The 23,576-nt window shown below is 30.6% G+C and overlaps 2 protein-coding genes across 3 annotated transcripts in view; one reads left to right on the top strand and one right to left on the bottom strand.

Moving 5' to 3' along the window:
- On the top strand, positions 1 to 23,041 carry LOC142318543 (tRNA (cytosine(72)-C(5))-methyltransferase NSUN6-like). Its single transcript, XM_075355102.1, has 5 exons — positions 1 to 29; positions 4,025 to 4,223; positions 8,844 to 9,143; positions 16,995 to 17,153; positions 22,825 to 23,041. The coding sequence occupies exons 1-5, from the start codon at positions 1 to 3 to the stop codon at positions 22,954 to 22,956; spliced, it is 819 nt and encodes a 272-aa protein (XP_075211217.1). The 3' UTR covers positions 22,957 to 23,041.
- Positions 1 to 23,576, bottom strand: part of LOC142334492 (NADH-ubiquinone oxidoreductase 75 kDa subunit, mitochondrial-like) — a 106,293-nt gene that overhangs the window by 4,171 nt on the left and 78,546 nt on the right. The window lies entirely within an intron of this gene.

Below are 23,576 nucleotides of genomic sequence, written 5' to 3'. Positions count from 1 at the left end.
ATGATAGAAGAGTACATGATTTTGTCAAGGTTTGACTAGAACCGAGGAGTTTTATGTCCATCAGCTACAACCTACAAGACATGCTAATGAGATTTTTTACCTTCGAATTGGTGTGCATTAATGATTATGATAGAGGTAGGTAGGTGATAATGGTAGAGGTAGTGTTAATGATTACCAGAGTCAATTGCCAAATATTACCAGTTTATATATATAGTTTCAACAGTTTTTAAAACCATTAAATCAAAATGTTTAGTTATTGCTGTATTAGAAGATAAGCAGACAGTAATATGAATGATTTTAGTAACATTACCAATCTATATTCATAATATGTACATATTATATCTAATATAATATTTACATTTATGGATTATGATTAAGTTATGGATTTCAATATAATTCCTTTTCTGGTAAAGGTATTGGAAGAACAACATCCATATGTATAATAAACCACTTGCTGCTAACATTCCATTCATTTATCAGTTTCATTACTGATCACTCTCTATTATGTTCCAGACAATCTAAATTTTAACTTGACAAATTTAAAATAAAAATTATATGTCGCTATAATACTTCAATTCAAGCAATTGCAATGGTTGAAGCTCTGTACAGTCCTAACATGGCCAGTAGATAAGCAGCTTCAAATGGTGTTTAAAAAAGATCAGGCAAGTGTACGGAAAATGTTAGAAAAATAAACCTGCTATTAGTAGCGTCATATCTCCTGATTAATTTTCATACTCATTTTGAAAGTCTAAACCCATTTCTTGATTAGGATATTTAAGAAATTATGCTCTAACCAGATTGAGAATTTTCTTGTTGTAGTAGATTTTTGCAAAAAGAGGAATGTGTGTAAATATGTGTGCATAATATAGTATTAGATTGAGAAAAATGTTAATGTACGGTTTCATTACTTAGTAATAAAAAGGATAGTTCATGTATAAAAGTGTTGTATATGGATAGTGATAGTTGATAAATCAAATTAAAATTTTTGATTTTTACTGCAATATGCAGAATGTTGATTTCAGTGACTATTTCAATTCATCTGATATGTGTCCAATCGCTCTTGTCGTATGATAATTAATAAAAAGGTCCCAAGAAAGTTTAAGGATAAGTGCAACAGTGTTCTGTTTTTAGAATTAATTGGTTTGAGGGCTAAGGTATAAACTCTTTTAAAGTATCATTATTAGGTGATGTTAAACATAAGGCTATAGGTGTGAAGAATAATGTAGTAATAAAAATAATTTTAATCATAAAACCCGTTTGCTTGATATATAATTAATTAAAACAACAATAGAAAAATGTTCCGATCAAGAAAACGCATTGTGTTTTTATTGTAATTATAAATAAATTAGGATTGTGTAGTTGTTATGGTGAAAGTCATTGTTATGCTGTTGATGACATCTTCTAACTTATGAATAGTTATATAAATACATTATTAAAACTAATTATTTATTCAATAATGTGATTACTGGGAATTTAAGTTAGTGTAAGGCCAGATAATAAATGTTAGTATCAGCTGTACTATTTTGGCTTGACACTAAATTAAAGTTTTCAGTAAATAACCTATTAAATTTTTTTTTATATTGGATTGTAATTTTTGTTACCAGTATTTTAAATAATATATTAATGGTGTATACGATGTAATATTTATTAGTAAGAAATAATATTACCTTAACAAGTAATAGTTCTGTTTCAAATATATCTGGTTAACAGAAATATAATTTAAACAAAATTAATGTTAGCATTCTAATGTTTTTCTCGATTAAATGATGTATTTTTATAAGATTGATGTCTTGTTGTTTACCTTTTCTCTTTTCTCCTTTAATGGTGTTAGCCGAAAAACCAAATTAATTAACAGATAATATCCTGTTAAAAATAAATATAATTTTTCTTATAAACATTATTTAAAATATCTATTGACAAAGTTTCTCATTTCATACATAATGTGATATAGATAGAATTTTTTAACCAACTCTGAAACTCCCCATTGAGAAAATATAATACCATTTCAGGTTTCATTCTTCCAATCATCCTGATGTGATCTGACAGTATATCATACATGCCACATCTAGGGTTTTATATCAACGTAGGTCATTGTTAATAACTTATAATACTGACTTGGCTGTTGGTGATAATAATCTGTCATTAAACAAAATGAAATTTAAATATGTAAAATTTATTTGGTTTGTTATTAAAAACTTTATTAATACTTTTTTATAGTACAGTACATATTATGTAGTACTCTTCAATTATTCTATACAGATTTGTTTTTTATGAGTTTTCACCATGCTGTTTACTTCAGCATGAATAGAAGTTTCTCCAGAGAAAAATTCACATATTTTTTTTAAAAAACCACTAGTATATCCAACCTCATAAAATTAAATACATGTTTGTCAATGAACTGTGAGATTCACAACTTAAAATTTTATACCAATATTAATGAATTAAATTAGTCATCATGTAGAGTATTGTAACAGAACTTGCCAACCCAGCGATGTTTTTTTGGATCTAAGAGTATTTTCTATTTTGACTGCCAATTAAATTACATTTAAATAAAATTAATGAACTTGTAATAAGTAAGGAAAGGAAAAAACTCCATCTGATCATACATATCATCAATAATGTAATATATAAATAAGTGATAACTGCACCATAGATGCATTTTTTATTTTATTTTTTTATATTTGAATTAGACTTTTTAAGTTGCATTGATACTATAATTACTGATCACTAAAAAATATCAAAATTTGCATCCAGCATTCTTAACTGTAGTGATCTAACGGAGCCATTCCCTATTAATGTGTTAATTAACTATTATTTAAACTGTTTCAAAATCAAGAACAAAAATAAATTTTAAGATTGAAAGGTCAATTTAAATGCTCAATTTTGTTTTATTATTTGTCAGTTACAAGGTTCACATACTAGTAAAGCATTTTCAGTTTAAATTTACATAGAAAAAAGGAGTTGCTTAATTTTATTTTAGTTTGTTTGGGTTTTAATAAAATCTGGGTAAGAAGATTTATTTGTAGCTGTGGAGCTTTCAGTTTAACAAATATACTTTTTTCTTAAATTATCAATAAACATTGCAAAAAGAAAAAAATATTCCTTACGTAAATATTAAATTAAACACATCGATAGTTTAATATATTTTAATTTAGGTAAATCTTATTTCAAAAGAAAGTTTTTAACATGTATCAAGAAAAAGTGCAATTGTAAATTTGACACTGTAACATCAGATTTTCACATTGAAAAATTAAATAAACATTAAAAAAAAATTTATGTCCTTCATGAAAATATTTATTTAATTGTTGTTAAGCATGTCTGCGAAAAGTGTCTACAAAAGGCCTAACTCAAGCAGTCAGGAGTGTAGGAAGAGACCACCTTCATCCACTTCGGTGACGATTTCCACTCCCTGCACAGTGGTTTGAAAGTATTGAAATTGATAATTAGTAAAAGAGTAGTCAAAGGGGTTTGCTTATTCAACTGCAACTGCTCTAATAGTTGCAGATAGTTTATGGTTCAATCATTAACATTAGTATTTTTTCAAGTTTTCAAGAAGAATTTTTAAAAATGTACTATATCTGATTAAAAAAACATCATATTTTAGTTTTATAAAGAAATTATGCCTGCACATTTTATTTTGAGCACAAAAGTAAATGCATGTAATGTGTATGACAATGATATGCGTAATGCAGGCTGATTATATGACTTATTCAGGTTTGAGAACCTTAGTTTCAAACTCATTTATTATTGAAAAGATTTTTTACATCAACCTTTCTCTTATGAAGATAATTAAAATACTACTAGCACTCAAGTGTGTTTACTATTTATTGCATTTTAACAAGTCTCCCTCTTCCCTGATGGGTTAAAATTAAAAAAAAAAAAATTATAAAATTGTATTTGGAATTAGTAGAACTTGTGGAAGGTGTTACCTTGCTCTATCACTGTTGTACATCATTTTTATTGTTATGAATAGTGAATGATTTATGTAATTTGCATTTATCTCAATTTTTACAATTTTTTGTAGAGGTATTGCTGTTGAAATGAAGGAAACTGTGAGTGGTGTTCCATCTTTCACTCTACCACCTGAGTTAGGATTACTTCAAAACTATCCATCAATTTTATGTAGTCATGTTCTAAACCCTCAAAGTGAAGATTTAATTTTAGATATGTGTGCTGCACCAGGCAATAAAACTACACACATTGCTTCATTAATGAAAGGAAAGGTAATTTCAATGTGAGATTTATTTTTATTTAAATTGTTGATTTTTTAATTTAGCAATATTATTGCATAAATATTTATTTTGTTGCTGAGGTTGTCACTGTAATTTCCTCGTAGGTTTTTTTTACTGCTATTTGTATCAATTTGAAATTTTTTTGCTATACATCTAATATGGTGGAAAGTAATATTTTTATAGGATAATTAACAATTAACCCACCGGTTTGGTCTAATGGTGAACGCATCTTCCCAAATCAGCTGATTTGGAAGTCGAGAGTTCCAGCATCCTGTAAAGTCAGTTATTTTTACATGGATTTGAATACTAGATCATGGATACTGGTGTTCTTTGGTGGTTGGGTTTCAATTAACTACACATCTCAGGAATGGTCGAACTGAGGCTGTATGACTACACTTCATTTACATTCATACATATCATCCTCTGAAGTATTATCTAAAAGGTAATTACCGGAGGCTAAACAGGAAAAAGAAAGAAAGGATAATTAAAATTTATATGTAAAAAGTAACATTTTGTTGGGGATTGTCATTTTTTATATCTCCTGTTTATAAAATAGCTTTAATGGTATGATGATATAACGCATGACAACTCAACCAACACAGTCATGTGTTGCTGTGTGTGTGACCCAACTGGCTGCACTTGCTTTTGGTTACTTGACTAAAAACAAATAATAAAAAATGAGAAATGAAGTACATCACTTCTTTGTGGTGTTTGTTGAATAGTCCTAATTGTTTGCTCATCATTAGATCTCCATTGGAAAAGAATTGGAAAAACCAGACCGAATAGGTAATTGTTGAAAAATTTCATCAGGTACCTGGCAAAAGAACGGATTGCTGAGGGAATTTAATATTCCACCTAGTCTTTCCTGTGTTATGGTTTTGTTGTTCTGTGTGATAAGGTTTCAGTTTTATGTAATGTTTTGTTTATTTAGTTTTATTTCCTGTTTTGTGTGATGGTTGCTTGTTGAACTCAACTTCTAACATATCGGGTAGGTAGTTGTGTTTTTAATTTCAGTTCCTTCATGCTACTCAGTCTTGTTGAGACTGAGTAGCATGAAGGAACTCATGAAGACTCAATAAAGATGTGTTTTGTTTAAAAAGTTCATTTTTTAGTAGTACATCGTTTGATTGGACTATCATGTGGTATTCCCATAAGTGGCATCCTGACTGAGGCAAGAACAAGGCTGAGAGATGCCTTTTGTGAGGTTCTGAAGATGACCTTCGGTAAAGCCCATAATAGCTAGGTGTGGAGGGGATGGTGTGTCATGGCGACCAAAACTGCCACATGGAGGGTGTCTTCCCCTTCGGGGTCAGGATGTGCAGAATACTTTTTTTACCTGTACAAAGGATGGATAACCAGCAATAATTACTATTTTTAAAATGAGGGCCAACTGTTCTTAACACTTTGACTACCGACTATTACGATCAGAGTGACTCGGCTGCATTCGGGAGCACCACCCTCTGTGATCAGAGTAGTGGTAGCTAATCATTTCTACTACTGTACTGTGAGTTTGGTGTACCTGAAGCGACTGTTTTGCTGTTGTGGTGTTATTGAAAAGTTGTGGTTTAGTACATATTATAGTCGGTTATGTATTTTTTCTTCAACACTGTACAGTTTTAGCTTAAAATGGATGACACACTAGGTCTTTCTGGACTCCACGTATGAACAAAAACTCTACTTCTGATAGAAATAAAATGTTAAATAGTGAAAAATTACTGCGATATTTAGAAGATAGTTAGAAAAATTTAGAAGACAGCAGTGATGAGTATTTTCCGGGTTCAAAAACTTTGAGTACCAGCTCTGTGAGTGAAGCTGAGGTTCTCAATGATAAAGCTGAGTAATGAAAATGTAAAGGTTAGAAATCAGTAGAAAGATGCAGGTACATTAAAGTAATTTATATTTACAAAACAACAAGAAATGCATATTCCAATTCCAATTGACACCAAGCCTATAGACTTTTTTCAAATGCTTGTTGACAATTTTTTGCAACTATTGTCCAGTTTACTAATGAATATGCCATAGAAGTTTTGTGTTGTCTACAAGCAAAGATGAAATCCTATATTACAGATTGGAAGGATGTTACTCTTGTAGAGTTAAAAATATTTTTAGCCTTACTGCCTTACATTGACACCATTTCATTATCTCGTCTCAGTGACTATTGGATGACTGATCCACGTTTTGAGACACCAGTTTTAGAAAGTACATGTCCTGAAACAGATTTTTTTTTATTTTTAGGTGTTTACATTTCTCATCTGTCAGCAATAATGCTGTTGACTGTCTACAAAAGATAAGGCTAGTAATAGACTTTTTTAATAATAAAGTGATAAAGATTTATTACCCAGGCAAAGAATTATCTCTATATGAGTCCATGGTTCTCTGGCATGGTCATTTAGTATTCCACCAATATATAAAAAACAAGCGTCATTAATTTGACATGAAATTGAATATAGTAACTGAATCAAATGGTTTGGTCCTTAAAATTCATGTACATAAAGGGGCTACAGACATTTTAGGTGGTTACTAGTCATTGAGAAAAGGTAGCGATGCATTTATTGCAAGAAAATCTAGGTAATGGTCGTGTAGTGTGACAATATAATTTTGGTAGCATGGGTTGCTACCAAATTACTTGACCAAGACACATGCTGTATCGGTACTCTTAGAACTGATGGGAAAAATAATCCACAAGATTTAATGTCCAAAAAACTAAAAAAAGAAGAACACAAATCATGTTCTGTAATGGAGTTGACATTGACAAATGTCATGACAAGTGTACTACTGTTAATTCTATTACCACTGATTTTGGGAATGAAATGGGCCTTTTCACAAACAAAAGAGGAACTGTGATGGAGAAGCCAGTAGCTGTATTAAATTAAAATAAATTTATGTCTGGAATAGATGGACAAGATCAAATGATGGTGTAATACCTTTGTAGTAGAAAAACATTCGATGGTACAAAAAACTTTTTATCCATATTTTACATTTGTTAAAGCATACTTTTTATGTTCTAAGTACGTTGCATGGTCATTTTTATGATTTTCGACTAGAAATAATAAGAAGCTGGTTATCCTTTCATATGGCACTAAATATCCATCCAGTTGCCAAAACTGCAGAAAATGGTACCGCCCACTGCATCAGTAAAATTGAAAAAACAGTAAGATTCTTTACTCACAATTTTTCACTCGCATCCAGTTTTATTATAAGTATTTCTTATTCTTATTTAAAATCTATTCTGTTTTTTTTTTTTATATTACTATTATGTTTATCTATATATTTACTGTATGTGTGGTTAACCTTCCACAGATGGATAAGAGTACCTGACTGCATTATCAGTTAATCAGCATTTTAAATAATTCATTATCCTCAATTAAAAGAGTACTATTGTCATGTATAAAAGATTATGAAAAATTACTATTCATTATTATAATATTAAAAAAAAAATAGCAAAGCAGTTTCTTAATTTTTGAAGTATGTTAAAAAGTATTCTTTTGGAAATTTTGAGCTGAAATTTTATTGTTTGTATTGGATTTCATGTTTGTAATTTTTCTCATTTTTGTTTATTTTATAACATTTTAACAAATCTCTTTATTTTTATTGTGCAAAGAAGTTTTTGGAAATTTTGATTTATACCTAATGAAAATGATACACTAGTGACAAATTTTATATAAATTCAGTGTTTTCAGTTTTTTTGTTTGTGTGCTTTAAAAATTTTACATTTTAAAATTTCTTTCAGCTATCTTAAACTGGTTATTTTCACTAAGTATTTTTCACATTAGATTGGCAAACAAAAAAATATAAGAAGAAAAGACCCATTTCTAATGATTCATATTAAAGAAAAAAGTGAATTCACATTCGAATGAGTTCCAAAACCCCTACACATTGGATATAGCAGTACAAAATTTATATATTCAGTAATTTTGTTACTTAGTTTCTTATATAGAATGATTTAACACTTATTATGTATGTCAAAGGATAACGTATGTCTACGGAATAATATTATTCGATTTGTTTCTCCCAACCCAACAAGACCAAAGAACCAAACATACTAAATTATTCAAGATATAGTAATTGTACTATTTAAGTGAACTTATCTCATCTATCACAAAATTTTGTTTCATATATAATAAAAGTACAGTCATAATTATTATTGCAATTCACATATCTCCTTTATTAAATCATTGTTTAATATTATTTTATTATGTTATATATTAAATCAGCATTTTTTCCAGTACTTTTAACTTGTGTCTGTTCTGGATTGAATACCAATTAATGGTCTTAATCAAACCAATTCTATATTGAAGACCATTTTGGGGTGACAGACCTTAGTGTCTTAATTTATGTATTGTTTTTATTTTACAGCTTTGTTTGTTTCTCACCTAGTCTCTTCTCATTCTTTATTATTTTCTTAGAATGGAATAAAAATGTTATTTTTATAATAGATACACCCTTACTTAAAATTATTTTTATCTGATGTAGTAGGAGTGTAGCATGAAAATTTCGTAAAGGGGTCAGTTAATTACCTATTGTAAATAAAACAATTTTTAAAAATAAGTTTAAGAACTTGAAATAGATTGTGATTATGTTAAGTATACATGCTAGCTTATTTTTTTACAGGGTCAAATAATTGCTTTAGATAAAACTGAGAAGAAAATTGAAAGGATAAAAGAAAACTGTAAAAATCAACATTTGAATAATGTATCTGCTTATGTATTTGATGCAACAAAAGCTTTTGATGGTAATTGTATAACTGAAAGAGGCCGAGTGAAAGCACCACCATATAATGAAAATACTTTTGATCGCATTTTGTTAGACGCACCATGTAGTGCATTAGGTCAGCGACCTCAACTTTCTCAGTCACTTTCATTTAAGCAAGCAGATTCATTTCCTTTATTACAGAAAAGACTTTTTAAAGCAGTAAGTTCAACATCAGTAATTTTATTTATCTATAAATGTTTGCATCTCAAAAGAAAGAAAGATTGGTAATTTTATATTATACTGGTTGAATATTTGCAAATATACTTTTACGTATCACTTTTATTTTTTAAGCACTTTTAATATTGAGAAATAAAGTTTTTTATGATGCTGTGCACAAAAGTCAGCTGAATGAGATTTAAGCTGGTTTACACTGCAATTTTCAATGTGTACTGCTGAGGGTCGAGTTACTTCTTGATTTGAAGCAAGTTAGAGAATTCACTAGGTATGAAGTCTGGGGTATAAGGGGCTTGTCCAAAAAATCCCCATTGTGTTTGTTGAACCTTCTGAACAGTTTGACTAGCTGAATGAGAATAATTATTAACGTCAGCATTCCACATCACTAATTCTAAACAACATATTTAAGTTTTGATAGTATATCATATACTCTTTTATGATTGTTATTTCCATAGAATTCAATTTTTGTAAATGCCAGTTCACCTACCACCGTAAAGGAAGACATTCACCTTGTGATTATTCTGGTTGCCACACCATCCCATTCATTCCTAGTCCTAATGGGCTTTACGATGGGGAGGTCATCTTTTAGACCTTCTAAATCTGATTACATATCACAGTCATCAGTTTGGCCTCTTGTCAGGATGTTCCTAATGTAAATACCTCGGCACACATTTTCATCAGTGTGTTTACTCAACTTTACTGTCACCTTTGTACTAGGCTTCTTCCAATTTCGCTCATCTATTCTAATTTGTAGCCCTCTCAAGTAACTGATTAACCATTTTATGAAACCGCAATCCCTGTACCTCTCTGTAACACTGAAGAACACAAAATAACCATTTCCCATTACTAAATTCCAAACTAGACTGCACTATTAAATATTTATTTTTTGTACTAGAAACATTTAAATTCTGTTCTCATACCTCTTAAACAAGTGTTGATTGCAACAATAACAATTTTGTCCTACAGTTACCCAAATTCATCACTTAATTTGTCAAAGACAATTAAGAAATTCAATTTGGAAATTCTAACAAGAAGCACCAAAACTCTCTCTGATCTGGTCTGCTTTTGGGAGCAAGATCAATTCACCCTCCCATACCACAGCTCCATCACAGAATTCCTAACACAATCAGAATTTTGCAACAGGTCTTGAAAACATTTTATTTTTAAAGATCCTGTAGACTTCACTCTGAAATGGATCGAAATTCCATGGCAAGAACACCACTTGTAATTAACTAGTGTTTCAGCATTGCATTTGTCAAACATGTACATTCACCTAAAAAACTTTATTTGTCTCAAATTAGCTCTTCTATTTTTCTTTTTATCACAAAATCTGTATAATCTTCAAAAAATTAATTTCACCATTATCTTACTTTTACTTCTCCCTTTACATAGATTCAAAATAATTTTTGATTTAAAAATAATGTTACAGACCAATCCAACAAGTTATGAGTTTATTTATCATGGGTATCATTACTCATCATCAAGGAAGAGTAAATAACAGACTGATAATAAAATGATTGAATGCTATCTACAGAATCCGTTGCTTTTTGCAGTGCGATTGTAATCACTCTTACAAGTCATTTCCTGTGAACAGTTTTATTTTGTACTTTATTCCTTGTATATATTAAAGTTCTTTTAATAATGTGAAATTCACTGGTTTATGTATAAAATTTATTGTCTACACAGATTTTTACGTACTGAAAAAGAAAAAATTCCAGTTAACAGAACAAATATAAGTGTGGGACTATCTGAAAAATACTGATTTTACTGTAAAAAGCCATTAAAGTGTTAAAAAAAGCACAATGTCATTTTTTCATCTGAATGGATGATTTCATTTGATTTTTCAAAAAACAAAATCTCAGGTCCAGTATAAAAACAAAAATTACTGCTAGTTAAACTCACAAGTTATACACACACTATATATACATGCACGTACACATATACATTTAGATCCAGAAGTTGTGCACATAAAAATTAAAGTGTCTACAAATAGTAGTATAGTTGAAAATGTTCTATTGGCTACCACAAGATAGCACCATGGATATTAACAACAACAGACCTAGATGCCATTGTGATATATCTTGCAATAGTACTTTGTTTATTGTTTGGTAAACATGTCGCTTTCTGAAGAAAAATAAATTGTTGAATGTTGTTTTTCCAGTTGTTCATATGCACGGGTTGTAGGCAAATTTCATTGGAAATTTATGGATGTCGCAGTGCCTAACAATTTGACCATAACAAGATTAATCACCTATTTTAGAGAATGTGGATCAGTTGCAGACAAGAAGAGAACCGGGAGACCAGCTTTTTGACCAATGCTAAACTGGCTGAGGTTAAGAATGTGATATGTAGTGTTCACCTTCAAAAAGCTTGAGGAGACTACCTGCGCACTCTGATTTCATATGGAAGTATTCAGAGAGCGATGAAGCAGTTACACTTTCATGCACATCATATTCGCAGTGTTCAGGAATTGAAGGAGCCGGTTAACAAAAAGCGTGTAGTGTACTGTACATGGTTTCAGTCATTTGTTGAAAACCATGGAGTTGCAGAGCGTGTCTGTGTTTTCTTCACTGATGAGGCATGGCTTCACCTTAGTGGCTATGTGAACAGTCACTATATAATTTGGTCAATTGAAAATCCACATGTGTTACATGAAAACCGCTTACACTGTAACCATTATTAATTTTGACTAAAATAGGCTCATAGGGCAAAGTTGGTTACTTTGTTAGTATTATATACTCTTTATTTTATAAATTTTGTGTTACGTCGATAGACAATTTTAAAAATGCGAGGTTAAATGAATTTATTCAGAGAAGACTGATGTGGATAATCATGACATAATTAGATAAGAATAAACTATTTTTTGATGATTCAATTCTTATCACTCATTCTTGCTAAATTTTATCATAGTATGACATCATGCTTGCAATGGGAACAAACTTATCCCACAGAAAGCACTTTCCCACAGAAAGTGTTACGCATTCACATAGACTTATAATGCTAAGGTATGGTGGTAGGGTTATATCGGGAGACCATAGACAAGATGCAGTTTATGTTCACATTTGTCAGTGTGAGCTTCAGTGCAGTGATTTTGTTCGTAAAATGTTGTTCGGAAAACCGTTCAAAAAATTATAATTTATGTTTTATTCTGGATACAGGTGTGAGAAACTTTATTATTAAAGGCCTCTCCGCAACAATATTTCAATGGGTCCATTACAATAATACTAATCCGTTGACTATTTAATAAAGAACTATTAAAAATGATACTTGTTATAATGATAAATTATATTCAAAATTACAACTAGAATTAATTTCAGATTGGCCAATTCCATATTAGTATTAATAAAACAATTTGAGAAATTCTAATATGTGAATATCAAAGTTCATGTAGATAAGGCTTCTACGAATTTCAAGAAGATTAATAATGGATGTTCTGAGTCAAACATTCATTAAGCAAAAGAGTTTGTTTTGTATGTTCTTATTATTTGTTTTTATTTTTTTATATACATAAATAGTTAGTTTCATAACGAATAAATAATGTATAATTATTCATTATAATGTATAATGGTAAATAACTTAGGGCTCTAGCTAAGTTTAAGTTTTATGTTAGAATTCTCAATTTTTCATTATTATGTAATTTTATTTAAAAGGATAACTAAGCTATTAAATATAAATTTCTGATTTTAATTGAATGATTAATTTTGAGACTCCTTTACTCATGTTTACACTAAATCTGATCTATCTGACAGTATGGTATTCCAATTAGATTTTAAAGAGAGCAATCTTAGGATATAAACTTTTGAAGCAGCATAGTCTTAGTACATTGTTTTGCAAATCCCAACATTATTAAATTCATTTTTTTAAACAAATTCTTTAAAAATTAGTATTTTTTTTTTTTTTAAATGTTTTTTTTTATGTATAGAAGCTTACAACTCTCTCAAAAAATGGAAGTGCAGTGTGCCATATCATGTTGTCGAATAGTGGGCCCCATTTCTTTAAAACTACAGTGAATAGTGTTATATACCAAGACATCATTACATAGTTTATTGTGCTTCTTGAAAATAATGAACGTGATTGTTGGTTCCAGTAGGACAGTGCCACATGTCACATCTAATGAAACCATGCATTTCTTGCACGAGTTTTTTGGGAGTGTATCATCTCTAAAGAATTATGGTACCCACATTCTCTTGATTTGATGTCCCCAGATCTCTTGCTGTGATCTTAAAGGAAAGGTCTATAAAAACTGGAGGAACTAAAGATGAATATAACAACGGAGTTTAATATCAGTATACATGTGCTCCACAAAGTTACTTCAAACATGTTATAAAGATTTTCTATATTCATTAGTGAGCGGGGCAGCCATTTTGAGCATATTTTGTGTTAATAAATAAATCTTTAAATATTATTACGTAATGTCTTATTTTTTTATTATTTGATGTGCGCGACTTTTGGACTTTGTATACATAATGTACATAAATTTCAGCACTTTTCCTGTTGTTGAGAATATTTCTAGGAGTCTTTTTTAGAGTGGAATTCACATCACAATGTCCTCTCTTTTCTCATTACACTTTTAGCAAGATTTTCAGCTCGGGTAATAACCCAGAAATAACATTGGACCATATCTAAAAATAAGTGCTTTTACAGTACAAAATGTTGAGTTAAAAAGTTTTGGAGTAGGTATGAGAAATGGGCTGACATATTGTCATGATGGATTTCTCACTTGGATGATTTCCTTAGGTTTGGTCTTTTGTGGATACTAGCATCCTGAAGATAATGGCAAACTTCTTGATTTATTTAACCTTCAGAAGTATGTTTTCGATGTATAATCGAGCATGTGTATGACTATGCACTGTGCTGAGTCTGTCTCTTGACTGATACTCTTCACAAGGAAAGACAATACTGAATAATAAATATTTCACAATTTTTTATTCTTCAATGTAATTTAAAGATTTTTTTTTGAGCTGATGTTGAAGTCAGATTTTTCATTTGTTATTTTATATGGTAAAATTATGTTTGAAATGTTGTTTAATACTTAAGAGAAAAAATAAAGAATGAAAAAGAAGTAGATATAAACTTTAATTAAAATGACTTACTCCATTGAACATTATACTTTCACTTCAATAGATATAGTCTCATTTTTACATTTTCAAATAATTTTATTTTTCAATTGTCAACTGTTCACTGGACTATTATAGCTGGGTCTTTGATTTTATCTTTTGTAGCTTGCTTAAAAAGCTCTGTCGTAGTTTTTCTTTCTCTTTTTAAATATCCTTAAAAACATCTTTCATGACTATACTGACTGACATGGTTCTACCCATTCTCCTCATTTGGCTTTAAATTTCTTAAAAAAAGAAAACGATATAAAAAAACAATTTCATTTGCAGTTGTCAAATTGATGTAAATTCAGTAAGTTATTTTGTTTAAAAATTATAGATAATAAAAACAAGTCACTGGCATAATTAGATTAGGTTATCATATGCTTGCAGTATTTTATTTTTTTCTGATTCGTGCTGGTCAAGTTAATTTCTTTATAAAGAAATAAATCCACAGGATATTATTTTCTTCTTTTTTTTAATTTTAATTTGGATTTACTGTTAATAGTTTTAATTTCTAGTAGGTGATAATATGGCCACCAGCCTACATGGAGCGAGTGATAATGTCTCAGCCTTTCATCTGGAAGTCCTGGGTTCGAATCCCGGTCAGGCATGGCATTTTCACTCGCTATAAAATTACCATTTCATCTCATCTCATATCTAACTGTGGTCCCAGAGTCTAAAAAACGAAGGTGGTAAATATGGTCGTGGAAATCAAACTATTTCAGTTTGGCTGACAATTTTTGTATTTAAATGTGTTAAATTTTAGTTTTTCGATTTGTTCTTTTTATTATTACAGGATAGTATACTGTTCACTTTACAGTAATTGTTTATGTATGTATATATATATATATTTATATATATTTTTATGTTTAGTTAATGAAATATTATTTATTTATTTATTTCAGAATCTATGTATTTCCTGTTTATACCAGATAAAAATGAATAATTTTTTATACTTCCATAGTTTTAATTTTGCTTTTATATTTAATTATTTATCAGGTTTTGAAGAATCATTGCTTTGTAACCTAATGATTGAACAATAAAAGAACCCTTTCAAAGCCCAATGGTTAAACAATCATACCTTTTTATTATTCTGAGAAAATATGCTATATCTCATTCTGAGAGACTTTCTAGGCATAGTGAACCATCATATTGTTAGGAAATGAAACAATTATTTATCCCTGGTCTGCTCCCTTTCTCTGTTATCAGTCACCCGCACTGATAATGTCCTGATACTTAAATAACAATCCTGTTCTATTTACTAGAATTTAGTTATTATTTATTGCTAATATTAATAAGAGAGAGAAACGGTAAAGGGTGACTGGATGGACAGTCAAGTACGGAGCTATCTCCATACTTTCCGCATCTCTATAGAACCCTGCTTAAAATAAAGTAAATAATATTAATCGGTCAATCGTAGAAGTATGATTAGTATTTAATTTTTGATTATACTGATATTTTTTTATTCAGTAGTTTTCTTATAATTTTTTATCTTCTTGTTTTAATTTTTAGAATAAATTTCGTATATTTCAATTTAATTTTAATTTTTTAATTTCTTGGCCCAGCTTTAGGTAAATCATATTGGTTTGCATGGCATTTCTCCTACCACCACCCCATTTGGTCGCCCTAAAGCATAAGACTGAATGTCTGTGTGATAAATGGCTACTGAGCTGCGAAACAGTTTGGCAACCAGTGTCTTTAATAGCTTCTAAAGCTTTCCTAACAGCATGAGTGGACTAAGCGCATTGCCATACACCACCAGCATACGTGTCGCAACCACTCACTTATCATATATAACTAAAATGGGTAGGCGCACCTGTCAACTACTAAAAATATATATGACTTCAATAAATAAATTTATATCGTCAAGATGGCACTTAGCTGCCACGCCTTGGTCACTGAATGTGAATGGTGAGTACTTATCCACCATTTTAAAGCGCTTGGGAGCTTTAGTTGGCTGGTGGCCAGCCATAATTCTTGGGTAGCTTCCCATAGCAGCAAGGCAGGAGTTTTTCCCTTAGATAAATTACTTATGCCTGTTAAACAAAGCAACAGCATCAAGGAATGCCCATACAGTCAGACAGTGCGACTCTCGCCACATTGACTCACTGCTTGTGAGTGGCCAATTTTCCCCTTTACCTCTAAGTTCCAGGGAGGCCTGAGTTCTAGCGCCCCCAACAGCTGGGCAGTCAAACATCATGTTGTTTCATTCGACTGGACCTCCTCACAAATACACGGCTCATCAGCTGCCAGAAAGATCTGAAACAAATATTGGTTTAAATTCACGTCATTGGAGAGCACGTGGGCTCCCGTTGCCCTTAAAAACGAACTAGAGGTGTACCATCCCCCTAAGTCCTGCATAAATCTATACAAGGATCTACCCTTAGTTGTGACATGCCATTCTTGCTGCCATGCATCCATCGCGAGGCTGTAAAGTCTCCTAGGTAAATCATATGTTGATCTTTAACACTGTAATGCATTAAATCTTATATTTAACAAAGTTGTTCTACTTTACACATCAAACATGCACTAGCCTACTTGCAATTTAAGATAACAATCAAGATAAAATGATTTCTGGTACTCCTTACTCTCCATCATAATACAGAGTTTCTGCATTATTTCAGATTTTTCAGGACATCAAGATTAATCAGGTAACATTTAGTACAGAGTAGTTATTTTGATGTTACATATCTCTTTATACACTACAAAAAATTAATTCTACTGATTTTTATCATTTCAGGCAGTTAAATTATTGAAGCCAAATGGTACTCTTGTATTCAGTACATGCACATTATTAGTAACAGAAAATGAAAGTATGGTTAGTTGGGTGCTGAATGAATTTCTAGATCTTCAGCTTGTTCCTGCTGAACCGATTGTTGGAGGTCCTGGCAATAAAAATGTAAGTTAATTTTTTTTGGATGTATTTAAAAAATAAAGAGTATTTTTTGCATAAGAATTGAGCCAAAAATGTCTCACTCCTTTATGTTTTTAATTGGTATCAAGTGTTAGAGATCACTAAAGTGACAAATTGAATTTTCCTTGAGAAAAAAACATTACTTTTATGTATTTATTCTTTCTGTAGTGATTCTTTGACTTAACTGGACTCAAAAATTTTCTGTTTATCCTTACACAATTATGTTCAGTAGTTTTAGTTATTGTTATTAAATTCTGTTATATTACATGGGTTGCCCGAAAATAAAGAATGATTGAGCATGTCACATGTCTCCAGCCCTGCTGGTCATTATGGGTGTAAACTCCCTCCACTGCAAGCTCATTGTAAGCTAAACTACAGCGCTACAAATGTGTGTATTTTTTCATGCTTTTAAAAAGCGAGACGAAAAAGAAAAACCTGCCAAATGTGAAGTGCATAGTTTGATTTTAACTTGAAAACATTTCGGCCCATAAACATTTACAGACAAATTAAGGAAGTTTGTGGCGATAGTGTGATGAATGAAGCAGCGGCTAGTAAATGGTGCATTATGTTTGATGAGGGATTAACAAATGTGCATGATGATGACCATCATTATATTCTGGTCAACCATACCTCATGATCGATGAACTCAAGAAAAGTGTTCATGGTAAAAGTGAAAGAGAATAGATTTATGTTAGATGGTTTACAGTTTCTTTCCTGAAATTTGAAGAGCTTTACTTCATCTAATTGTAACAATCCATCTTGGTTACAAAGTTATGAATGCCAAATAGAGATGTTGATTTCTGTCTGATTACAAAAGTCAAAGAATGTATGCTGCTTTTATTCTTGTTATTCTCAAGATGGTGACATACTTTCGGATCACATTGTTACTGATGATGTTTTTATTTTATTTTTTTTTTTTTTTGTCTTCAGTCATTTGACTGGTTTGATGCAGCTCTCCAAGATTCCCTATCTAGTGCTAGTCGTTTCATTTCAGTATACCCTCTACATCCTACATCCCTAACAATTTGTTTTACATACTCCAAACGTGGCCTGCCTACACAATTTTTCCCTTCTACCTGTCCTTCCAATATTAAAGCGACTATTCCAGGATGCCTTAGTATGTGGCCTATAAGTCTGTCTCTTCTTTTAACTATATTTTTCCAAATGCTTCTTTCTTCATCTATTTGCCGCAATACCTCTTCATTTGTCACTTTATCCACCCATCTGATTTTTAACATTCTCCTATAGCACCACATTTCAAAAGCTTCTAATCTTTTCTTCTCAGATACTCCGATTGTCCAAGTTTCACTTCCATATAAAGCGACACTCCAAACATACACTTTCAAACATACACTTTTCCTGAGATTTAAATTAATTTTTGATGTAAACAAATTATATTTCTTACTGAACGCTCGTTTAGCTTGTGCTATTCGGCATTTTATATCGCTCCTGCTTCGTCCATCTTTAGTAATTTTACTTCCCAAATAACAAAATTCTTCTACCTCCATAATCTTTTCTCCTCCTATTTTCACATTCAGCGGTCCATCTTTGTTATTTCTACTACATTTCATTACTTTTGTTTTGTTCTTGTTTATTTTCATGCGATAGTTCTTGCGTAGGACTTCATCTATGCCGTTCATTGTTTCTTCTAAATCCTTTTTACTCTCGGCTAGAATTACTATATCATCAGCAAATCGTAGCATCTTTATCTTTTCACCTTGTACTGTTACTCCGAATCTAAATTGTTCTTTAACATCATTAACTGCTAGTTCCATGTAAAGATTAAAAAGTAACGGAGATAGGGAACATCCTTGTCGGACTCCCTTTCTTATTAGGGCTTCTTTCTTATGTTCTTCAATTGTTATTGTTGCTGTTTGGTTCCTGTACATGTTAGCAATTGTTCTTCTATCTCTGTATTTGAACCCTAATTTTTTTAAAATGCTGAACATTTTATTCCAGTCTACGTTATCGAAAGCCTTTTCTAGGTCTATAAACGCCAAGTATGTTGGTTTGTTTTTCTTTAATCTTCCTTCTACTATTAATCTGAGGCCTAAAATTGCTTCCCTTGTCCCTATACTTTTCCTGAAACCAAATTGGTCTTCTCCTAACACTTCTTCCACTCTCCTCTCAATTCTTCTGTATAAAATACTAGTTAAGATTTTTGATGCATGACTAGTTAAACTAATTGTTCTGTATTCTTCACATTTATCTGCCCCTGCTTTCTTTGGTATCATAACTATAACACTTTTTTTGAAGTCTGATGGAAATTCCCCATTTTCATAAATATTACACACCAGTTTGTATAATCTAACTGATGATGAAGTATGGGAAATAATGCACAAGTTAATTGAATGATGAGCTGAAAGAAGTTGTCAATGAATGGTTGAAGAACTGGTTGGCAGAAGTGTACAATGAAGTATAGAAAAAATATTATCACGCTAAAGTGTGAATTTGTATGGTGGCTATGTTGGGATATAGTTTCAATATAAAAAATAAATGTTATATATAAACATTTAAAATAAAAACTGTTTAATTAATTCTTTTCTTGATTTTGTATACCAAAAAATTTATTACTTTCTAAACAGCCCTCGTGTAATAGCTGTTATAGTGGTTTTCTATGTACGAAACATTTAGCTCATTACCTTAATTCCCTGTGATAAACTGCTGCAGCTGGTGCTTTTATCTTTTAGTGACACTATGTTTTTGAGTTTCTGTTTTCAGTAAAGTGTACATAATAGAAATTAACCCTTCACAGGTGGAAACCCATATATGGGTCTCTGAATATGAGCGGCTATTTGTCTTCAAGTAGTTAGATATAAATTCCAAGAGATCATTTCTTTCAATCATTTTGAGATGGGAATTACTGATACAACATGATTGGGAACCATTTTACTTGAGTTATCAGATGAGTTCAATGACCATGCGTATGTCACAAGGCACATGCATTATTTTTTTGTGTTTTTCAATCATTCTTAAGTATTTGTTTATTTTGTTTACAAACTGTTCCTTCCAAAACTTCATTTGAATTCAAACAAAATTGTTGAGACAAAAATTCAGAATATGAATAAAATTATTTACATTATTATTCTAATAAAACCATATATACTATTCCCTGCCTAGGTGCACTACAAAATTGCTGTTTTTATATTACCATCAACATTATTCTGTTACTATTATTATTCAGTGTTTTTTGCATGAAAAGAACACGCAAAATAAACATTGTTCCTCAACCCGATCGGTGGCAGAATTCAACAAAAACACAATGTATATTGTGCCTGTTTTTATGCATGAATGCGTGTTTTAAGTTACTTTAAATAGTTTTTGCATGAACTTTTTCTTTTGAAAATGCCTTCTGCTTACAGTCATAAGATATTGCCGCCCATGAAGGGTTAAATAGACAGTGAAGTGGAAATGATGAAGACACTCCTATACAAATAGCACAAATTAAAGTTATCATTCTAGACTTTCTTGTAAAGAAATCATAGTGTATTCACCACAATTGTTATTTCTTAAATCTGTTTTGTTTAATAAATGATTATGTAGGAATTATTTCTGCAAGATAAGAGATTCAACAGCAGTTCATTAGTGACCTACATGTTAAATAACAGGCTAAAACATGACAAAATATTTATTATAAAAATATAATTAAAATAAATAAATAAATTGTTGATATACCAAACACAGCTTCCATATTATAATAAATCATTCAGGTATAAAATTGATTCAGAATAGGTACAATTAGTTTCTATTCTATAATCCCTGCTTTCAAACTGATTATAATATGTATTCAGATTTAAAGGATCAAAAAGATGACTTTCCTTCGTTAAAGCACATTGGGGGCTAGGAACTGAGCAGCTGGCTTGGTGGTTACAAGGTGAGTGTCTTCCTGTATGGTGGTCAGGATGTCCATATAATATGTAAGTTTTTAAAGCTAATCATACATAGCTGAAATTTTTAGGGTTCAATGCTATATCTTGCAGCAAGTTCTACGAACAAAACCTGGAACAAACTATTCAGTATTTGAAGATATATATATATATATATATATTAAAAATGTTCAAAAGCATTCTTATAATAACTGAAATTACGCTCCAGTTCGTAGCAAAACAAAAGCACTATTTCTTAAAAGTGGGACGTTTTTTACGTTGAATTGGGATTAAATCATTTTCCTAATTTTGCTTGATACATATGGAAAACCTTGAATATCACAGGTAGATAGAATATTTTTTCTCTGTTTTGGATAGCATTTGTTTTCTTTCACACTTTTGAATAATGTACAATGTTACATTGTGCCAGTAAAAACATAAACTATTATTATTTCACTACTTTAAAGTTTCTAAGACTTTAGCCATTTCATTATATACTTTTATTCCTTTTAATTTCCTTATGTTAAGTAAAAAAGGAAGGTATTTTCTGGTACAGATTTGTGTGAGTCATGTAAAGGTTATCATGAAGTAAAATTTTACTTTCTTATTTTTGCTTGCATCCATATAAAATAATTTTAATTTTTAACAGATTAATACAAATACTTTTTAAAAATCTGCTAATGTGTAAATAACTTTTTTTAATTGAAGTATTATAGACTGCAGTTTAAGTATATATAAATTTTTAATTACTTTGTACAGTTTAGGTATCATGTGAGGTTTGATGAAAAAATTTGCAGAATTTTAGCTTTTCGCAAAAGATTTTTATTTATTCATCAAAGTACTTATTTATTCAAAGTACATCTTTTCAGATTAATACATTTGTGGCAGCGCTTTTCCAAACTTCGAAGCACTTCTAGAATGCAATTTCTGGTATGGTGTTAGCTCCTTTAGCGATTCTGTGTTTATCTCGTCATGTTGACAAAATGTCATCTTTCATGGCTCTTTTCAGTTTGGGGAATAGGAAGAAGTCACAGGGGGGCAATGTCTGGCAAATATGGAGACTGAGGCATAATGGTGTTGTTTTGGCCAAAAATTCTTGAACAAGCAGTGAAGTAAGAGCACGTCCATTATCATGGTGCAATTGCCATAAATTGGGTGTTTTCTTTACTTTTTTGATGTCATTGGTTGTTGTGCTGGGACATCCAGGGTGCTCATCATCTTCGTCTTCATGGTCCTCACCAAAAGCAACATTCAAAATTTCCAATGTGGTGCTTTACTCTATTCCATTCTTAAAGCAAAATTTAATGCAAATTCTTTGTTCCATTTTTTCCTTAAGTTAAAAGTCACTGATCATTACAAAACACATGTAACCTTTTCAACAATAAATTAAGCATCCAATATGGCTACCAATGTTAACATAAAAAAATAATTCTGACAATTGGATTTACAAACCTTGGGAGAATTCAAAATTCCATGTATTTTCTGTATCAAACCTTACATGTGTCTCTCTATGCTCAATAAAAATAACCTAAAATAAAAATGATTATTTATTTGTCCTGCAATTATCATTGAGTAATACTGTAAATAAAAAGTTTATTTGTGAAAAAAATAAAATGAGTGTAATTCATTTCATTAACACAGATTTATCTACTTAATATTATTCATTTGTAGTAATTTTAACCAATTCTTGATCAATTGGTTTTATTTTTTAACTGGTATTACTGTGGTTGATGTATGTGCATATGTTTATCCCTGATTTCTAAGTTATTTTTAATTTGTTTTTATTGCAGTGTGGTTTGACAGAAGAACAATGCCATTTAGTGCAGAAATTTGGACCATCTTATTGTAATTCAAGTTTTCCACATCAAAGTGACACTGTTGGATTTTTTATTGCAAAGTTCAAGAAAATTAAATCTAGATGATGTATAAAAAGTGTTATTGTATAAATAATTATGCAGTAGATTCTACTGTTTTATTTGAAATATATTTTACTATTTTTTTAACTCATATTTTCTCTAATTTTTTAAATGTCCTACTAATTCAGAATTTGAATTTATTATTTGCTAATTATAATGAACACTATTTTGAATTTACTAGTTTTCATTTTGCAGTCTAAAACTTACCTCTTTCATAATATTTGTCATCTTTAACAATCTAGCTTATTAAGTAGATTTAACATAATATTAAAAAGTCTTGTCTGGTTAAGACAGTAGGGAGTATTATCGCTTTCATTCTGATGTATTCCTTAAAATGTTTCAAGGAGTGGAACCAGAAAACTAGAGGTATGAACTAAGGATATAATGCCAACAGCTGAGGGGATCTTTAATAAATCAGTTTTATGTGGATCACTGAACATAAATATTAGTTATCTTGCAGGGTACAGTTTCTTAACATGTAATAGGCATTTATTAGTAGCTAATGACCATAGCATCCAAAGTTGCTTGCAAGAAATAGATACATAACATGTACGGAAAAGAATGGTGTATGACTCTACAAGTACAAAAGGAGGTCCTCTATTATGTACCATGAAAACCATGAGAGT

The sequence above is a fragment of the Lycorma delicatula genome, chromosome 1, assembly GCF_047948215.1.
Source record: "Lycorma delicatula isolate Av1 chromosome 1, ASM4794821v1, whole genome shotgun sequence".
Lineage (NCBI taxonomy): Eukaryota > Metazoa > Arthropoda > Insecta > Hemiptera > Fulgoridae > Lycorma > Lycorma delicatula.
This window is presented reverse-complemented; position numbering and strand designations above follow the sequence as displayed.